The sequence below is a fragment of the Malus sylvestris genome, chromosome 11 (assembly GCF_916048215.2).
Source record: "Malus sylvestris chromosome 11, drMalSylv7.2, whole genome shotgun sequence".
Taxonomy (NCBI): Eukaryota; Viridiplantae; Streptophyta; class Magnoliopsida; order Rosales; family Rosaceae; genus Malus; species Malus sylvestris.
Window position 1 is genome coordinate 40,774,395 of NC_062270.1, and position 17,350 is coordinate 40,791,744.

Here is a 17,350-nt window from a genome sequence, read left to right on the forward strand (position 1 = left end):
ACGGATGACAAAGGAAGACGAGCATAAAATGGAGATTTTGGGCTAAGATTTTTGAAGCGCAGTTCCAGTATTTGAAACCAAAACTTCAGAAATAGGTATATTTATACCTTATTGAGAAGTTTACGTGGATCGTATGAAGTAGCTGATAAACAAGTATAGGAATTAAAGAAATACCACGAGGATCGGTAATACATTTAGTAGTTGTAGTTGATGAAGAAGTTGTCCACACGTTTTGTCATATACTGTATTATATATGCAGAGGATCTCTCACATGGCTGTCGGGCTGTGGTTTCTTAATAACTTTGGCTCAAAACGACCTAGTTCTGGCCAGGTCATTTAAAAATATCAATCTATTTTCTTCCTCCTTCTGGTTTGCAGAACCTCCACTGCACTTCGTCTCTGCAGAGAGCTATTGTAAACAATGACTTTCTAAGGTGTAGACCTTCAAAATGTGTAGGGTGTACTGGTAATTTATATAATATAGAGTAGACAAGAAAATTCACATTAAAACATTAATTGCTCAATCTTTCTCTGACAAGTAATAAGGAATTGTTCTCAAACTCAAACCTCGAGCAGAATTCGAAGATGGTGGACTTTGCGTCGATCGCCTGAAGAAATTAAGAGCTACAAGCTGGGAAATGATGTTCCGAAATCGCAACCCTTCGATAGATTGTTGTTGTCTCAAAAAACGTATTAAAAACAAACTTCTTACTGCATTTGGATCCAAATATTTTTCAACGAAACCGAGCACAATGTGTTGAATGGGAGACAAAATCTTATTGTTAAGTTGTTAAAGATAGAAATCCCACCCACAAGATCCGAGGTTGTTGCGTCTTCTATGGATCTGTTTTTTTTTTTGGGTCAACCTGGTTAAGAATGGAAATTACTCTATATTTTTTAACCAAGTACTGGACCGGTGTTGTCAAAAGGCAAAAGTTTTCTGTCAACGAAAATGTTTATCTGTGGTACTTCAGAAACGATGGCTTTCTTTGGTTCGCTGTGCATCGTTAATTAGTCGGAAAACTAAGGAGGGTGTATTCAATTGAGAATTTGAGAGATTTTAATGGATTTATAAATCCATAGATTTTTATGGAGTTTAATTGATTTGTAGAGATTCCATGTAAAATTTTGATTCAATTCCTTCGAAATCTCTTGGGGGAAGGTGAGATTTGTGGATGCTCAAAATACACTACGAAATCTCTCCAATTCCCTCTAATTCCTCAACTTTCTCAAATTCTTTAAAATCAAATTCTAATTGAATACACCTGGAATGTTATAAACTTCTTTAAAATTCTAATTGAATACACCCGGATTTCTAAGGATTTTCATAAACTATCTTAAAATCTTGATTGAATACACATTGAATTTCAGAGAATCACTTAAATTCCTGATTGAATACCCCTAGATTCATTAAAAGAATTAAAATCCCTCAAAATCTTAATTGAATACACCCCCCTAAGTCTTTAAAGCTAAGACGACGACGACAACCAAGCATTATCACTGCTGCATCATTTCTTTCGAATATGCTGAGTTGGAGATGAATCCCAACTTTTCAACTGATAATTATTACTTGTTATTATCTCATGTATTTTCAGTCTGTAATTTTGTTATTGGAGATAAGACTCCTTGTAACTGAGAATCCACTCTCTACCTAATGAGGTAGATAAAACTTACCTATCTCTAAAAGACACGACGATGATATCTCAAATCACTTGTTCATGTGTTTAACCATTCACTATTGACTTGAGATAGCGTCATTGTGGCGTTCCAAATACATAGAAAAATTTTCTCATAACGGGGGACCCTCGACCTGTCTCCTGCAGTTATGATGCCCTACTACTGCTGCCCAGTAACACTCATAGTGCTCTACAAGAATTGAGAGACACAAAACTACTACACTGGGCTCCATTTCACTAATCACAAAAGCAAAGTTACGGTCTTTGAAAATTAACTAAATGAAACCAACCAACCCCATTGACCCCATGGCTTTGCAATCTGTCCCTCTCAGGCTCTCAGCCTTCACAAACAAACAAAAAAATCAACAAAAATAGGAAAAAAGAAAAGGAGAAATAAAAAAGAGCTTTAATTAATTGAAATTAGGTGTATAAAGTACTAAAGCTTGTTGCTTTGCATAAGTTCATATGAAATATGAATATTTATGAATTTATGATATATATTGGCCGTTTCTAGTTAGCAGCCAAACAATTTAAATTCTAGGTGGCGGTTGCTAGCTGGTTTTCTTTGTTCCCCTCCTCCACGGCCGCCGCCGCGGGTTACCCATGTGATTGTGTCCTTTATCCAAGGGTTTTTTTTTTGTCAATATGCTAAAACACATATAGTTATCGTCAGCCTTTTTCTAGAACCAGAAACACGTATCAGCTTCGCTTAAGATAAGCTCCAGCAATTTGATGCCAATCCCTTCTTTTTTGGTTTTCGACAACTACCGGATATTTATAAAAACAAATTACAACGGGGTAATGAACAAATCACCAAACTGTTAAACGTGGATCATCAAACGCACCGTTATCACGTAATTGTATATGTGTAAGTCAAATTTGAGACTATTGTTGAACTTCGAGCATAATTAGGTATCAAATTCATCATTAGCAACTGAAAGCGTTTTTAGATAAAATGTTTTTAGATTTTAAAAGCACCTAAAATACTTCATGCAAGAAACACTAGTTATGTACTTTTTACGTTTTCACTAAAAACGTTTTCAATCATTTTAAATGCGTTTTCACTAAAAAACGAGTGCTCATACTTTGTAGGCAATGTGTGGCATGTGACGATGTAACAAAGTGAGTGAATAGTAGGCATTGTACGTTGACAGATTAATAAGCCATTAGGCGTGGAACAAATGGCGCCGCAGATTTTGGTAAAACAACACAAAGTCCTCGGAGAAAACTTAAACTAAAAAAGTAAACAAATACGTGTTCGTAAAAGGTGTGTCATCAGTTGAAGTGTTTGATTTGATGTCAGTCTCGTAATTGATACTAGGAGGAGGAGGAATGAGGGAATAAATTCAGCACTCCGAGGAGAAGCAGCGGCAAGAGGGGCAGACAAACACTCATAAAGGAGGAGGAGCCGGCGAGGGTGGCCTACACATGGCGGCACAAGTGGCTGCGGTCTGGCGCTTTGGCATCTTGGGCTGACGCCAGCCTTGCAGTATCGGCACTTCAATGACATTATGGTCCCTCCGCCCCCACCACCGTGCGCAGTGCACCCAACAAGCGAGTCCTTGCCTTCCAGTAATTTAGCATGTCACTGCAACGGTATCTCAAATTAAATTATACATTATGTTTTTATAATCAATTAATCAATTCGCATTGTTATTTGTAAAAATTAAAATATAATTAATTTGAAACGCCAATCAAATTCTCGTATTAATTACACAGATTTTGACTGTGTTTTTGTGTCTGTTATAGACTCATGGAGGGTTTTGGGGGCCAAGATTGTGTCGGCAAGACAGGATTTTGTGTTGGGAATTGTGGAGGTTTAATTAAATTACTAAAATTTGTTTAAGGAACAAGATTACCTCTTTATTGTCGAAGATTTTGTAAAAGATAAAATATATATATATTATTCAAATTTGCACTTTCCAACTTTGAAGCGTGGAAAATGCTTTTTATTGTTACGCAAATTGCAAATTTCAGCTGGCTTTTACTTTTTTTAAGCTGTCGTTTTCTCTCACCACCCGTTTGTTTTTGTTTGTTTTTTTGTTTTGATGTACATCATTGGCAATTTATACACCAAACCCTCCTCTTACTTGTTCCTTTTTCACTTCTTCTTCCTCCTTTCGTTTCATATTTCACTGCGTTTTTGCAGAGATTTTAGAGCCTGCTGCTCTCTGAGTTAGGTCATTTGGTAATTTTCTGTTAAGTGGAAGGGCAAACGACTAATGAAGAGCCTAGTAAGTACGTTGGTTTTGATTTCTGGTGTTTGATTCATAAATACATGTGTGTTTGTATGTTGGTTTTTAATTTTCATCATCCGGGAATCTGCAAAAAATGATCTTTTTGATCCAGTGATTGTTGGTTTTTACATTGTATATGGGGTTTCCGTACGATGTTTATGAATTCATCATTCTCAGATTAGATTGCTTCTTTGTTATGCCTACATTGTCAAGATCTTCGGACATCGAATGCTGTATACTTTAGTGTCTTCTTTGCTCTCTATATCGTTGATTTTTACGTTTGCGCTTTCTGCATCGTTGATTAAGGTTTCGATTTTAGTGTGTTTTTCTTGGTGTTCTGCCAAGTTGGTTGCAGGATTTTTGTAGGCACATCTCTTACTTCCGTCCAAGGTTAATTTTCTGTTGTTTTCGTATATTTCAGTTGGCTCTGCTTTTGATTCTGGCATTTACTAGTGCTGCTCAGTATGATGGAGAAGGGAAGGACGGAGAATGCGAAGGGAATAAGCTTTTCGATCCAAGACCTCACAGTGTGTCACTCTTGGAGTTTGGAGCAGTTGGAGACGGGAAAACATTGAACACGGTCGCGTTCCAAAATGCTATTTTCTATGTCAAGTCGTTTGCTGACAAGGGCGGTGCTCAGCTCTATGTTCCGCCCGGAAGGTGGCTTACCGGAAGTTTTAACCTCACCAGCCACCTCACGCTCTTCCTGGAAGCTGGCGCCATCATTCTTGGATCCCAGGTTCACATATAACGCAAAGGAAAATTTATTTCCGCACACTTTTTTCTTTCTGTGCACCGTTTTATTCATGTCATTTGATTTTTCTTTGATTTTATCAATTCAAAGGCGGCATGTGGAAATCATTTCCGTAACCAAAATTTTTCTCTGCTTTGTTCCAATAGAAGCTTTCCCACATTGTAAAAAACACTCGGTGTTGGCAATGCTTATGCAGGATTACACTCACTGGGAAACTGTGGAACCCCTGCCTTCTTATGGTAGAGGGATTGACTTGCCGGGTTGGAGATATCGTAGTTTGATCAACGGAGACAATCTAACCGATGTGATGGTAACAGGTGAGGATTTCACCCGTAAAAAATGGTTTTTTGCTGACATATATCCGAGTTCTACCTTTTGTACGTAACTCATTCCACATTCGATAAATTTTACCAGGTGATAATGGAACCATTGATGGACAGGGTTCCGTCTGGTGGGAACAATTCAGCTATCATGCCTTGAATTATAGCCGACCACATCTAGTGGAATTTACCGGATGTGAAAATGTTACTGTATCGAATTTAACCCTCTTGAACTCCCCTGCTTGGCACATTCATCCGACATACTGCAGGTACTGCTCGTAGCTTCTGAGGTCAAATTTTGCATTTCTGGTACCAGTTGCATTTCAAGAACTGATGCTAACCTTTACGTGTCGAAATAATGCAGCAATGTGCAAGTTCTAAACATAACTCTTCATGCTTTTCATGCATCTCCATATACTAGCGGTATAGTCCCAGGTGCGTCAAACATTATTTTTCACTGTTTATCTATCACTGCATCTACATATACAAAGAGCCTAAGTATCTTTCGTTCGTGTAACTTCAGATTCTTCAGAAAATGTTTGCATTGAGAACTGCAACATTAGTGTGGGGCATGACGCAATTGTTCTCAAGAGCGGTTGGGATGAGTATGGAATTGCCTTCGGAAAACCAACAAAAAATGTGCACATCCGTGGCGTTAACATTCAGTCTTCTTTAGGCTCTGGCCTGGCATTTGGCAGCGAGATGTCTGGAGGCATATCGAATGTACGTGCAGAGCAGCTTCATCTACATGACTCATTCATCGGCATTGCACTCAAGACAGCTATGGGAAGAGGAGGTTATATGAAAGACATAGTTATATCCAATGTCGAAATGGAGAACATTCACTTGGCAATTGAGGCTACTGGTCAGATCGGTTCGCATCCTGATGAAAAATATGATCCTGATGAACTACCAGTAGTTAAAGGAATCACCTTTGAGAATATGGTAGGTACTAATATTACATTAGTCGGAAACTTTTCTGGACTCAAAAAATCGCCTTTCACATCCATCTGTCTCTCGAATATCTCCTTCTCCCTCACTTGGAATTCGTCTACCTCATGGTTCTGTTCCAACGTGATCGGTTTTTCGCAGGAAGTTTCTCCCAAACCATGTCCAAATCTCCAAGTCTCGGCTTTTAACTCTTCCGCAGCTTGCTTCTTTCCCTTATATAATTATGCTTCAGTTTTGTGAGATCAACGTCGAAAAGACAAAATCATTGGTTTTTTGCAATCTGTACATGAGATACCATTTATACAGGAGAATTTTCCAATAAAGCTCCAACTTCGTATCTTCCATCTCTTTGAATACAAACAGGCATTCTCTGCCTTGCTACGAGATCTTTTCAAGTGTTAGCGGCGTCCTGATAGGCTCACGTAGGGCCTCATCTCTTCGTGTACAAGGAAATTTTGGTAGTGCAGTACAACTCAGATAGCCATTTGCTTCCGTTGTGTCTTTATTTTCCTTTGATTACCTTTAGCTACGATGTAAATTTCGTGTAATGTGGATTGATACCAGATTAATTTTCTGGCACAGAGAGGTTAAGTGACTGATGTGATTGAAATTATGAGTAATTCTTGTTTAATGTCCTGATTCAGTCAAGTTTGGTAATGAATGGACTTGTGGATCTTGCACGTAGTTGGTTCCGTCATTGTCCGTATTGTTGGAGGGAAACTTACCTGCACTGATGTTATAGTGACGGTATTTTAAGCCAATCACGCACTGTCACGTATTTGGATGTGTACTAAAGTTCGTTTCTTACTTTCCGACATGGTAATGTTGCAGATGAAAATAACCATAAACTTTTAAGCTTACATTTCTCATGTCCCATGCTTTTAACCCAACTCAATCTGAAAAAAACTTATGCAATGGTCACCACCAACTGTTTTTGGTCCCAAATCTTTGGGGTTGCTTTTTCCAGTAAATCTTGGTTATTTCTTTATGTTATTTGAACCAGTAACCGATTTATGGATGAGTGCTCTTGAAGTAACAAAAGATCCTGAGTTTGAGACTCTCTACACAAAAAATATTCTCTTAAATGAAGGTATTCGTGCTTGGATGGCGGCTCAAGATTAGCCTCATGAAAAATCTTATAATCCTTGAGGAGGTTCTACCCCGTAGAAACGCTCTTTAATGGAACTTTATCTTTAGACGGTCATGACCAAGAAACCACCGGTTCATTTGGTGGGCAGGGAATGCCAGACTTATCAATCTATCCCGTATTGGGGGCTCATGTAGCTTATGCCGGATTAATCGTATTCTGGGCAGGAGCAATGAACCTATTTGAAGTGGCTAGTTTTGTAAAAGAGAAGCCTATGCATGAACAAAAGGCTAGAAACAAAAAACTGGATGAAAGGACACATGCATACCGTGAAAGTTGACCGGAAAACAAGAATGACGGAGAATATAGAGGGCTTTTCACGTAAAAGACCGTGAAAAAGAATGACGGAAATAGAAAGAGCTTTTCACATGCAAGCCCACGACAACTTAACACGAAAATACAGCCGAGGCTGTTGCAACTATTCGTAGGCACCAGGACTTTCGAAGAGGTAAGCTTCAACAACTTTGTACATGCCCATTGCTCTTTCTTTGCCACCGCTGATTTCTTCCTCGTTGATCTCCAAGTCACCCGCGGCGTCGTACTCACTCATCGTCTTACAAGTACATCCGCCGTTAGGGGAAGCTGAAAGCTCACCTCATAAGAAATGGACTTAATCTTGTCGTCCAATACATCTCCTTCAATCAGAGTGTACTTGCACACCAAATTCTCCACGTCCAGAGTGTCTTGTAACGCGTACCAGCACAGCATCAACGATGACGAGCATGTAGGCGCATTTAGACGTGAAACAGAGAAATGTGGCGCGACGAAGGTGATGATTTTTAGTTTGAAGTAACTTCCGCACTCTCCTTTTGTCCACCTCCATTCCTCCTTTTTACTCTAGCAATGGACAAAAACAAAAGTAGGATGCATAAAGAGAAAACGAGAGTGTGAAAATCACTACCTTTTTTTTTTATCAAGGTCATCAATTACAAAACAAGTGGTTGAAACTAGACATGTAAAAGAGAAATGTGACGCGACAAAGATCATTTTTTATTTGGGAGTTATTTCCGCCTCCCATTTTTCTCCGTTTGCACTCCTCCTTTCACTCTAGCAATGGACAGAGACAATCAGAGGTTTGCTTACGGAGAAAACCAGAGTGTGAAAATCACTATACTTTTGATTAGGGTAAATGATCACATGCTTAATTGATAATTACACTCAGCAAAGTTGATCTGCTTGATGCTTCCTACGCCGCCGTCGCCGTTGATGATTTCGATGCTCTTGATGGCCTGAGCCATGAGCTTGGGGATGAGATTGTCGGAGTCTAGGATCAAGGCCTTGAACAACCTGTCTGCTGCCACTGGACTTGTAAATTCCTGCCTCGAACTTACGGAACTCATGATAGTTAGCTAATTAATTGGCCTTTTGCTAATATGAAAAATGATAATTAGAGAGTGTAGAGGTTGGGTTGAGAGAACTGAATTGAATATAAACTCCTGGCTCAAAACTTATAGATTTGAATTTCTTACTTTTTATAGTTGGCTTTGTTGAAGACGTGACACAAAACCGAGCGCAATAGTGTTCTAGGATTCATATAGCCGATCCCACTTAGTGGGAAAAGGCTTTGTTGTTGTTGTTATAGTTGGCTTTGTTGGACCATATTTATTGTTATAAGCATAAATCATAGTCTAACAGATATGAAACCGACATGGAAGTGCTTTTAAAATGATTGAAAACCGTAGAGAAAATAAACTACTTTTGGATACTAAACACACTTGAAGTTTTTCCTGCAAGAAGCACATAACTGGTGCTTCTTTGCATAAAGCACTTTAGGTGCTATTTTAGGATTTACTTGCATTTTTATTAAGAATTGGTTCTAAAAATATTTTCACTAAAATACTTTTAGTCATTTTAAAAGTAATTTCAAAATAGCCTAATTCAAACGTGTAGATATTTGTATTATTGTTGTTGTTGTTGTTACAATCATCAAACATTATATTTATATAACAAACTGTTCTTGTCCTTGCTATATTGTTAGAAGCATCTAAATCATTTTTTAGACAATATAATCCACCAACTTGTTTGGATATGTACCTTTTGGTTCATGGTTAAAAATTTAGACTATTTCTCGATTTTTGCATGTCGTTTATACAAATATAAAACAGTTAGATGATATATTTTTATGTTAAAAGTAGAGGGTTTATTTGTGTCTCTTGGAGCCAGCGAGCCAAAGAAAAGGCCAAGCTCTATTAAGGAATGGAGAAACAAACTTAAGACATTGAGTGCATAGATAAACGCTCGTAATCATTAAAAAAATCACGTAATAATCACAAGAATGGGGAAATATAAAATTTATAAACAGGGATTATATGTCATCCACACCAAAGTCTGGCAGGATTTGTCAACAGAACTCACTCTTAAACATATACAAGCAACTGGATTTATTGCTTCACTTTAACTGTGTATATATATAACAAGAATGTATTAAAACCTCTCTCTCTCCGTAATAAATCAAAGAAATCATTGAAAAAAAAAAGAAGAAAAAAAACCTGAATCACTCCGTCAATGTGTCGAGTTAACACCTCTACTTTCTACTCCCAGCTTTGCGTTTCATCTCAGCCGGAACTGGCTGCCTTGCAGTCCGATGTGGTACCCCGTTCAAAGGTTTTCGTGACGGTGAAGGGCCTAGAGAAGGATTAAAGCTCTTGCTGCGAAAAACCATTAGCAGCTCTTTTAGGAAGCAGGTTATATAAAACTCACTAGACTAAATGTATATGCAATTTGCAAACAGAACGCCACGTTCGAATTACCTTGGTTCTAGGCCTTTCATTGGCTTTCCATTAGGTTTCTTGGTTTTTGAAGCAATCCCATTGCCTATGCTGGTAAGTTTAGTTTGATTGAATTGCCAGAGCAAATCATGCTCTGAAGAGTCACTGGTGGCAGCATCAAGATCATCCATGTCATCGGTGCTAGCAACATTGAACCCATTGCTTCCCGCGAACATATTGTAGGATTGTTCTGGATAAACCTTGGAAGAATCCTGGAGATATTTCTGGTAGAAACCATCAGATAAATTCCCACTGTCTGCTCCCCATGATCCTAAAGGATTTCCAGCTCTGCTTGCTTCTAGCTTGTTTACCATAACCTTATCAACCCACTCGCCCGAGCTCATGTCTCTATCATCCTCCCCACAGTTCTGAATAGGACTATCAACTGGGGGCCAGGGAGATGAATTCCCTAGTAGCTCATCAAGATCAAAGCTTTGTCTTTTTGTCCTCAAAGCAGAATTGTCGTTAATCTACAAAAGCAAGACATCAACAAGAGCGCCAAGTCACAGTGATTAGAACATACTAGCCGTATGACCGTTGAAAACAAATCTAGGACAAGAAACTACAAGGCAAAAGAATGAGGCATCAAACTCAAAATTTGACATGACATCTACCGACAGTTGAAAAAAAATGACGCCCTTCAGAATCACCATCAAAAGCTTACACTTACCTCGATTTTGCCTACATTGATCATTGGTGTCCGGCAACCATTCTGATCCCCCATCATGTCTGTACCCTGATGTTTAGAATGAAATGGTGACATCTCACCAGATTTCATCCTGTATTTATCAGAGCTGCCAGAGACTGGGGGTTGATTGTGTTCAGCTTCCTCTTTCCTGGCTAGTTGTGCCTTAAGATCAGCAATCTGATCGCAATAGAAAACTTCAGTAATGCATAATGAGAATTGAAACGATACAAGTGAGAGTGTGACAGTGAATGTAAAAACCTGTTCTTTGAGAGCTTTGACATCTGTGCTATCTTTGTTTACCCGGGCTGCACCAAGTTCAACTGTGGCTACTCGCTCTGCAAATTTGAGCGTGCTTATTGTTTCACCAACAGCATCTGGCTCAGGGCTTATGTGAACAAACATAAGTGTCTTGGCCTGTCCACCTGAAATATGATACAAATAGAGAACCATAAACAAAACTTTCTCAATAAACCAGGCTAAACATCTCTCAAGAAGGCATGTTTTAGTTAACCTTACCAAGTGAATCTTGGAGCAACTGTGTTAGTTTACTATTTCTATAAGGAACATGTGGATTCTTTTGGGCAAGGGAAGCAATAACATCGCCTAAAGCTGAGAGTGATTTGTTAATATGTTGAGCTTCTTTTAATCTATCCCCAGTCACCTCAGATTTGTCCACCCTCTCACTTCCTGCAAGATCAACCAGATGCATACAGCCACGAAGAATAGCTCCAGATGTCAAATCCCTTCCTTGAACATGAACATTCAAGCAACTGCAGATTGATAAAAGTTAGAGACTTAGAGTTGGCTAATTGCAACAAAACCATATATACATGCTCTCAAAACACAAAAAGAAGACTAGATTCCCACCTGTGAGAACGACTACTACGGTCATTTAGGGCAGTTGCACCCACAACACGATTCTTTTGTCCAAGGTTCATCAGATCGATAACATCAGATGTTGATGATACAGGAACAAGATTTGCATCTGGCACACTGAGACCTGTTTGAGAACTATTACGAATTTCTAATGTGTGAATAGTTAAGGAAAGCCTGGAATGTGTGAAAGACAACGAAAATACAACTTTAGTTTTTAGTTTATCACAAGTGTTTTGACATGTTGCTTGACCTTCATGACCTATTGGAGAAAAAAATATAAAAGCAGTAAACTAGTAAAGGATATCTTTTGTTACTCCCATCAGTAACAAGGAGATCTCGTACTTGCTCGTTATAGATCTCAATCATTTGAACAGAAACATCATACCGGAAAGTGTCCTTTCTTCGATCTGCTATAAAAAACAAGTCTCCCAATGCCCTATAATTTACACCTTGGCTTTTCTCTGTAAGTTCTCTGGGTCCACTCTAATCAATTAAACAACATAACTTAGTGATAGTTTGCATAATCAATCAAGCAAAATCTACAATTCACGTAAAAAAAATGTATACTGTGATAGACAGCATATATTACCATAGTGTAAGTTTTGCCTGATCCAGTTTGCCCGTATGCAAATATGCAAACATTGTAACCATCAAGGACGGACCGAATCAGTGGTTGCATATCAGAGAAAACATCAGCTGCGAGGCATTTGAAGATAACATGGTGAAAAATACAATCAAAAGTTAAGATTATAGAACTTGAAGATTGTTTACTTAACAAATAAAAAATAAAAAAACCTTTAAGAAAAGCTTACCAACCTTGGGTTGCAGATGGCCCGAATACTTTGTTGAAACTGAAGGACTTGCGTCCGTTCCCATGCCTTGCTGGGGTGTTAATAGTGATATTTCCATCTTCTATATGATCCACAGTGCTTAAACAGTTTGATACTCCAGATAAGAAGGGTCTCACTCGACAATAAACCCTGATACTTCCTAATCAACACAACAGATAACTAATTAGCCATTGAGGACTAGCCTTGTGAAAGTTTAGAGTCTAGACCAATTTATTACCTTTGAGATCTTGAACTTGATTGTAAAGCTTTCGATTTTCTTCAAGAACTCTGTGATATCCACTTGCTGCATGAGCTAAGCCGTGAATGTGTAAACCTATGGAAGGAGAAAAGTGAATGAGGATAAAGATTTCTTCTACTCACCACCCTCAAAAGGAAAAATGTAACCAAAAAACAACAGATTTATTCTTTCTGAATTTTTACCAATATTGTGGAACTCCTCATGGAACTTCATTTTCATAAACTGAATACCAGATTTGGTAGTGTGAAGAGTTTGCTTTAGTTCCTGCAAATTGATATACGGCATGAGTATACTAACCAATAAACACAAAAAAATAGATCACGGCTGAAACCTACCTGAACATCTCTTTGTTGTTGATCAAAGAGCATTTGCTTTTTAACCAGCCGACTTTTTGATTCCTCATCCGAGATGTGATTTGTATTGACAAGTGATTTGTCTTCCACCTAATAATTATTGAAAAAGACAAAGATATTTGAGTTTCAATCTATTTATGAACTTCAACATTAAAATATGAGTTTCTCTAGATGACCGGAAACAAAAGCACAACAGTTACCTTTTTATCACCAGAAGCGAATTTCGTTGGAAACTTGTTTCCACGTGAAACAGCCACATCTTTTGAACTTGGTTTCGTCTGTACGATAAATTTGTAAATGCGTAAATGTTTGAAAAAGAAAAAAGAGAGAACCCGAATCATATTGAATAGGTGAAAGTAGGTATCCCTACTTCCGGGTAATGTTTAAAGGGTAAGAGTTTTGAAAGAGAAAAACAAACATACCAATTCACATTGGCTGGACATACGTTGTTCAAATTCCTCCATGACCTTGCTTAGCACAGACTCTACTAACTGTTGCACATTCGGGTAAAACAACTGAATTAAGTAGCAGCAGAAAAGTTACAAGATATCACTGACAGTGAATCAACAGTACTTTATAGGTAGTTGAATCAAAGAATCAAACAATGCCTTTTTTTCTCGCAAGTTAAAAACGTTCGCTTGGTTAAACGCAGACCAGTTAGACAATATTAAGTAGCAGATATGAGTTGTACAAGATGAGGGAATGTTTCCCCAGCCTTACCATCGGAACTTCTTCAGGCTTCTTATCTAATAAAACTGCGCGAACAAGCATACTCAAGGAGTGAGAATTAGGCTGCAATAACGCAAAACAAGAAAGGACGAACTTATAGTTCTTACTCAAGAATGCCCAAATACACAAAACAAAATTAATAATATAAGGTTAGAATTGTTAGGTTACCAACCATCTTATTAGAATTAAGATCAGAGGACGGAGCACTCAAGGGTTTGTCATTCATTGAGGAAGTTCTTGACAGCGAATTCGTGAATGGCTCCGAATTTTTTCTTACAAACGGCTTGGCAGAAGTAGTGGGTTTTATGTTTGCACCAAATTTCGATATGCCAATTCCCCCGGTCTGTTTCCCCTCACTGTAAGATTTAAGCACCAGAACCGTATTTACAACTCTTGCAGATTTCCCTCCCTGAAGGGATAACAAAATAAAATGTATATATGTTAAAGAAGTATTTATCTTAGAAAATCTAATTCTGAAAACTATAGTTGTCCGGTTATGAGTTCCAGTAATTTGATGCACATAGAAACTTATCGAAAACTTATCGAATACCCCAGTGTAAAAATACATACTTGTTCCAAATCAGATGCCTCAAACGTGGGAAGCCCCATCCCCTCGATAGCAACAAGGAAGTTCCTCACATTCTCGAAGTACTGAAACGCAGACAAAGCCGCCCCATCGGGGATCAAAGCTGAATCGCATGGACTTTCTACCACCTGAAAAAAATAATTAAGCATTGCAAACAATGGCTCAACATTTACAAAGTTGGATTTGAAGACGAAAAAATGCGAGAAATTGGGATAGGATCAGAGGATTAGAGGATCAGGTTCACCTTGGGCACAGCTCCAGGTTGAACTTTATTGATCGCATTGCAGAGGATTATCCCACTTCTCAATCCAAGCCTAAACTCTTCCTCCGAAGGCTCTGCCGGCATATCTTTAGCGGCAACAACGCCGATCATCTTTCGAAGCCACCCGGCCGCCTCATTTCTCCTTGATGCTACACAACAAAAGGTTATCTCAATTAGCTCAAACAATGAAACGAAACTCAATTTTCAAGTATGCAATTATTTCAAACTTATTGGTAAAGTTAAACCAAACAATGGAAAGAGAGCTAATTTTCTGTTTGGTTGCTGAGAAAATGAAGGAAAATACAATCGAGAGAATTTGGATTGAAAAAAAAAGTGAGTACCGGCTTCCTCAGCTTTTCGAGACTCCAAATTAAGATCGCCGAGGCGAGTGCCGTGCTGTTGAAGCACGTCCTCCACCATCGACGCGACCGAAAACGACAATGCCGTTCCTCCTGCTGCCGCAGCCATCGCTTCTTCTTCTTGCTTGCTTCCCCACCACAAACAATTTCTCACTCCAAATTCCGAAAACTGGAAATCGAACTCCTTCACAATTCAGCCATCAATCAATCAAATCCCCCTCAACTTCCCAAAAGAATCTATACGAAATCAATGCAATCCCAGCTATCTGCCGTGTTGCCTGCTGACAGAAAAGATCTAGAGAACCAAAACCAGTAACTCACAGCCAGAAGATGAAGAGAGAGAGAGGAGAGAGAGAGGAGAGAGAGTATCTGTGTTGTTGTTGTTGTTGGTGTTTGAATTGATGTAAAGGTTTCTTTGTTTCCAATTTAGACTCTTTTTCCCTTCACAGTCCCATGAGGATGAGGCACCTTTTGCTTTTCTCCTTCTCTTTCTCTTTTCTCTCTCTCTCTCTCCCTCTCTCTCTCTCTGTCTTCCTCTGTTTTAATATTCTCTCTCTCCCCTCCGACCACCCTTTTTCTCTGAACCTACTCTCCCCCGCCCGAACCTGTTTCTGAGCCTTCCCGGGTTTATTCCAAATTACCAAACTGCCCTCTTTTCCGTTCAAGAAAAAATAATAACATGTTGATGTATGCATTCTAACTTAGAAGTCTAAACTATTCAAAATGAAATTAATTAATTTATTATTTTAGCTCATTAATAAATGGTTCCGATCATAAACACAAGTTTTTGTGAGTAGGTCACTGAGTAAATTGAGGAAAAACTCCTCAATTTTAAAGTCGGTTTTACATGCCAACGGAAAGTGTGGTGGTGGATGATTTGGCTACATGGTTCGGGTTAAGATCCTACTTAGAAGACATACATTACGGCATTTTAAGTAAATCTTATTTTGATGAAAAGCTATTTAATGTTCTAACTTGCAAGCTCACCAAATTATTTGATCTTATTAGAACCAAAAAGAAGAATAAAATTATTGCTCTTGCAAGGGAAAGCAATACTCAACATAACCTTTGGGGTAACGGTTAGAATGTTATATTTGTGAATAGTTAGAGAACATTGTATACAGTAAAATTATTGCTCTTGCAAGGGAAAGCAATACTCAACATAACCTTTGGGGTAACGGTTATAATGTTATATTTGTGAATAGTTAGAGAACATTGTATACATTAGTAATAAATCAATATAATTTTTTTTAACAAACGATATTATCTACACTAAAGAGATGAGAGAGTGAGCTAAGTTTTGCAATGTGCTAACAATAATATGAATAAATTAGTAATAACACGTATAAGTCTGATGGTTAGACTAAAAATACTATCTATGGTAATAATTCATTTGTCACAATAACCTTTTTTTCTATACGAGATATATATGATTGCATGAAAATATTTGCCCGACGTTTTGGATACTGAAGGACGGTCCAAATTAGTTTAAGGTTTTAAAGCCATAATTAAGATTCATGAAACCTAACATGCACCATATGCTTTAAATCCAAGAGTCTTAAATTCTTTTAAACCTTGATCATCACTCGTGTTTTCTAATTTGTTAATGATGGATAGTGTTTGTGCCACTAATCTATTGCCTTAATTAAACGACAAAACTTCTCCATCTATGGATTCAAAAACATTAAAAATTTGAAATCTTATTTGAAAACATTAACAAAAGCTATCTATATAATATATACGAACCATTCAAATATTATGAGAAGTCGGTGGGTTTGTCTATTTCTTTTGAATTTGGATCCTATCCGAACTTTAGTTTCCGGAACTTAAGGACTATGAAATTGGGGCCTCTGGTTTGTGTGAAAGAGAAATTGGAGCTTTTGGTTTGTGTGAGATGGATTAATCGAAATGAGTTAATGAAGACTGTCGAATTCAATTTGAGTGGTCCTGATTACATAGCCTTAGGCTCAACATGGGGAAATCCAGAGTGGTGCCCATTTCTTCTGCACACTTTGTATTTAACGTCATAATTTTGGTCATGTTCAGCCACCTTTCTGATTAAAAAAAAAAGGAGGGAAAATTATTTAAATTTTAAAATTCATATTATTATATATGGGATTTTGGTTAAGTTGTTTCAAAGCAACGAAGACATGTGGGAAGTTAGAAGACCTTGATACAAGCTTGGTCATGTGAAAAGTTTGAAAGCAAGATGAAAGAATCGACATTATCCAATCACCCAATGCCCCCAATAATAATATGTAGAGGAAGGGTAGTGGGGTTGGTCGTGTGTTGCAATCAGATAGCAGAAAAACGGTTGTTGAAAACAGTAACCCGCCTGCCTTCCAGTTATATCTTATTAGGTCATGTTGATCATGGGATTAACCAATAACCACTACACGTCCCATGTTGTAAGTAGGTAAAGACTATGGCCTTGAGCTCTAAGTTACCAAGCTTGGAAGTAATTTTTAGGTCAAAATGTTGAACTGAATTCTCGATATATACTAATCACTAAGAGACCAACTTTTATTGTAGAGGTACACCGTCTATATGGCATC

General features: G+C 38.0%; 2 protein-coding genes across 7 annotated transcripts; one reads left to right on the plus strand and one right to left on the minus strand.

The window, feature by feature from the left end:
- The first annotated feature begins 2,882 nt into the window (after nt 1-2,882).
- LOC126591549 (probable polygalacturonase) lies at nt 2,883-6,569 on the plus strand. Of its 6 annotated transcripts, none has more exons than XM_050257268.1 (7): nt 2,887-3,493; nt 3,826-3,910; nt 4,335-4,652; nt 4,864-4,984; nt 5,082-5,256; nt 5,352-5,422; nt 5,511-6,569. In XM_050257268.1, exons 2-7 carry the CDS (start codon nt 3,899-3,901, stop codon nt 6,176-6,178), a joined length of 1,365 nt encoding a protein of 454 aa, XP_050113225.1. In that variant the 5' UTR covers nt 2,887-3,493; nt 3,826-3,898; the 3' UTR covers nt 6,179-6,569. The 6 variants fall into 6 exon arrangements, with proteins under 6 accessions (XP_050113223.1, XP_050113225.1, XP_050113227.1 ...); XM_050257270.1 differs by having other exon boundaries at nt 2,887-3,272; XM_050257271.1 differs by having other exon boundaries at nt 2,887-3,230.
- Nucleotides 6,570-9,361: 2,792 nt separating this feature from the next.
- On the minus strand, nt 9,362-15,357 carry LOC126591253 (kinesin-like protein KIN-14I). The gene is made up of 19 exons (XM_050256841.1): nt 14,778-15,357; nt 14,419-14,585; nt 14,159-14,302; nt 13,761-13,997; nt 13,580-13,651; nt 13,282-13,350; nt 13,060-13,137; nt 12,842-12,949; nt 12,689-12,770; nt 12,486-12,581; nt 12,234-12,407; nt 12,007-12,113; nt 11,720-11,900; nt 11,409-11,568; nt 11,058-11,311; nt 10,800-10,963; nt 10,524-10,718; nt 9,836-10,323; nt 9,362-9,733 (listed from the first exon to the last, which is right to left on the minus strand). The coding sequence occupies exons 1-19, from the start codon at nt 14,902-14,904 to the stop codon at nt 9,610-9,612; spliced, it is 3,027 nt and encodes a 1,008-aa protein (XP_050112798.1). The 5' UTR covers nt 14,905-15,357; the 3' UTR covers nt 9,362-9,609.
- Nucleotides 15,358-17,350: the final 1,993 nt, after the last annotated feature.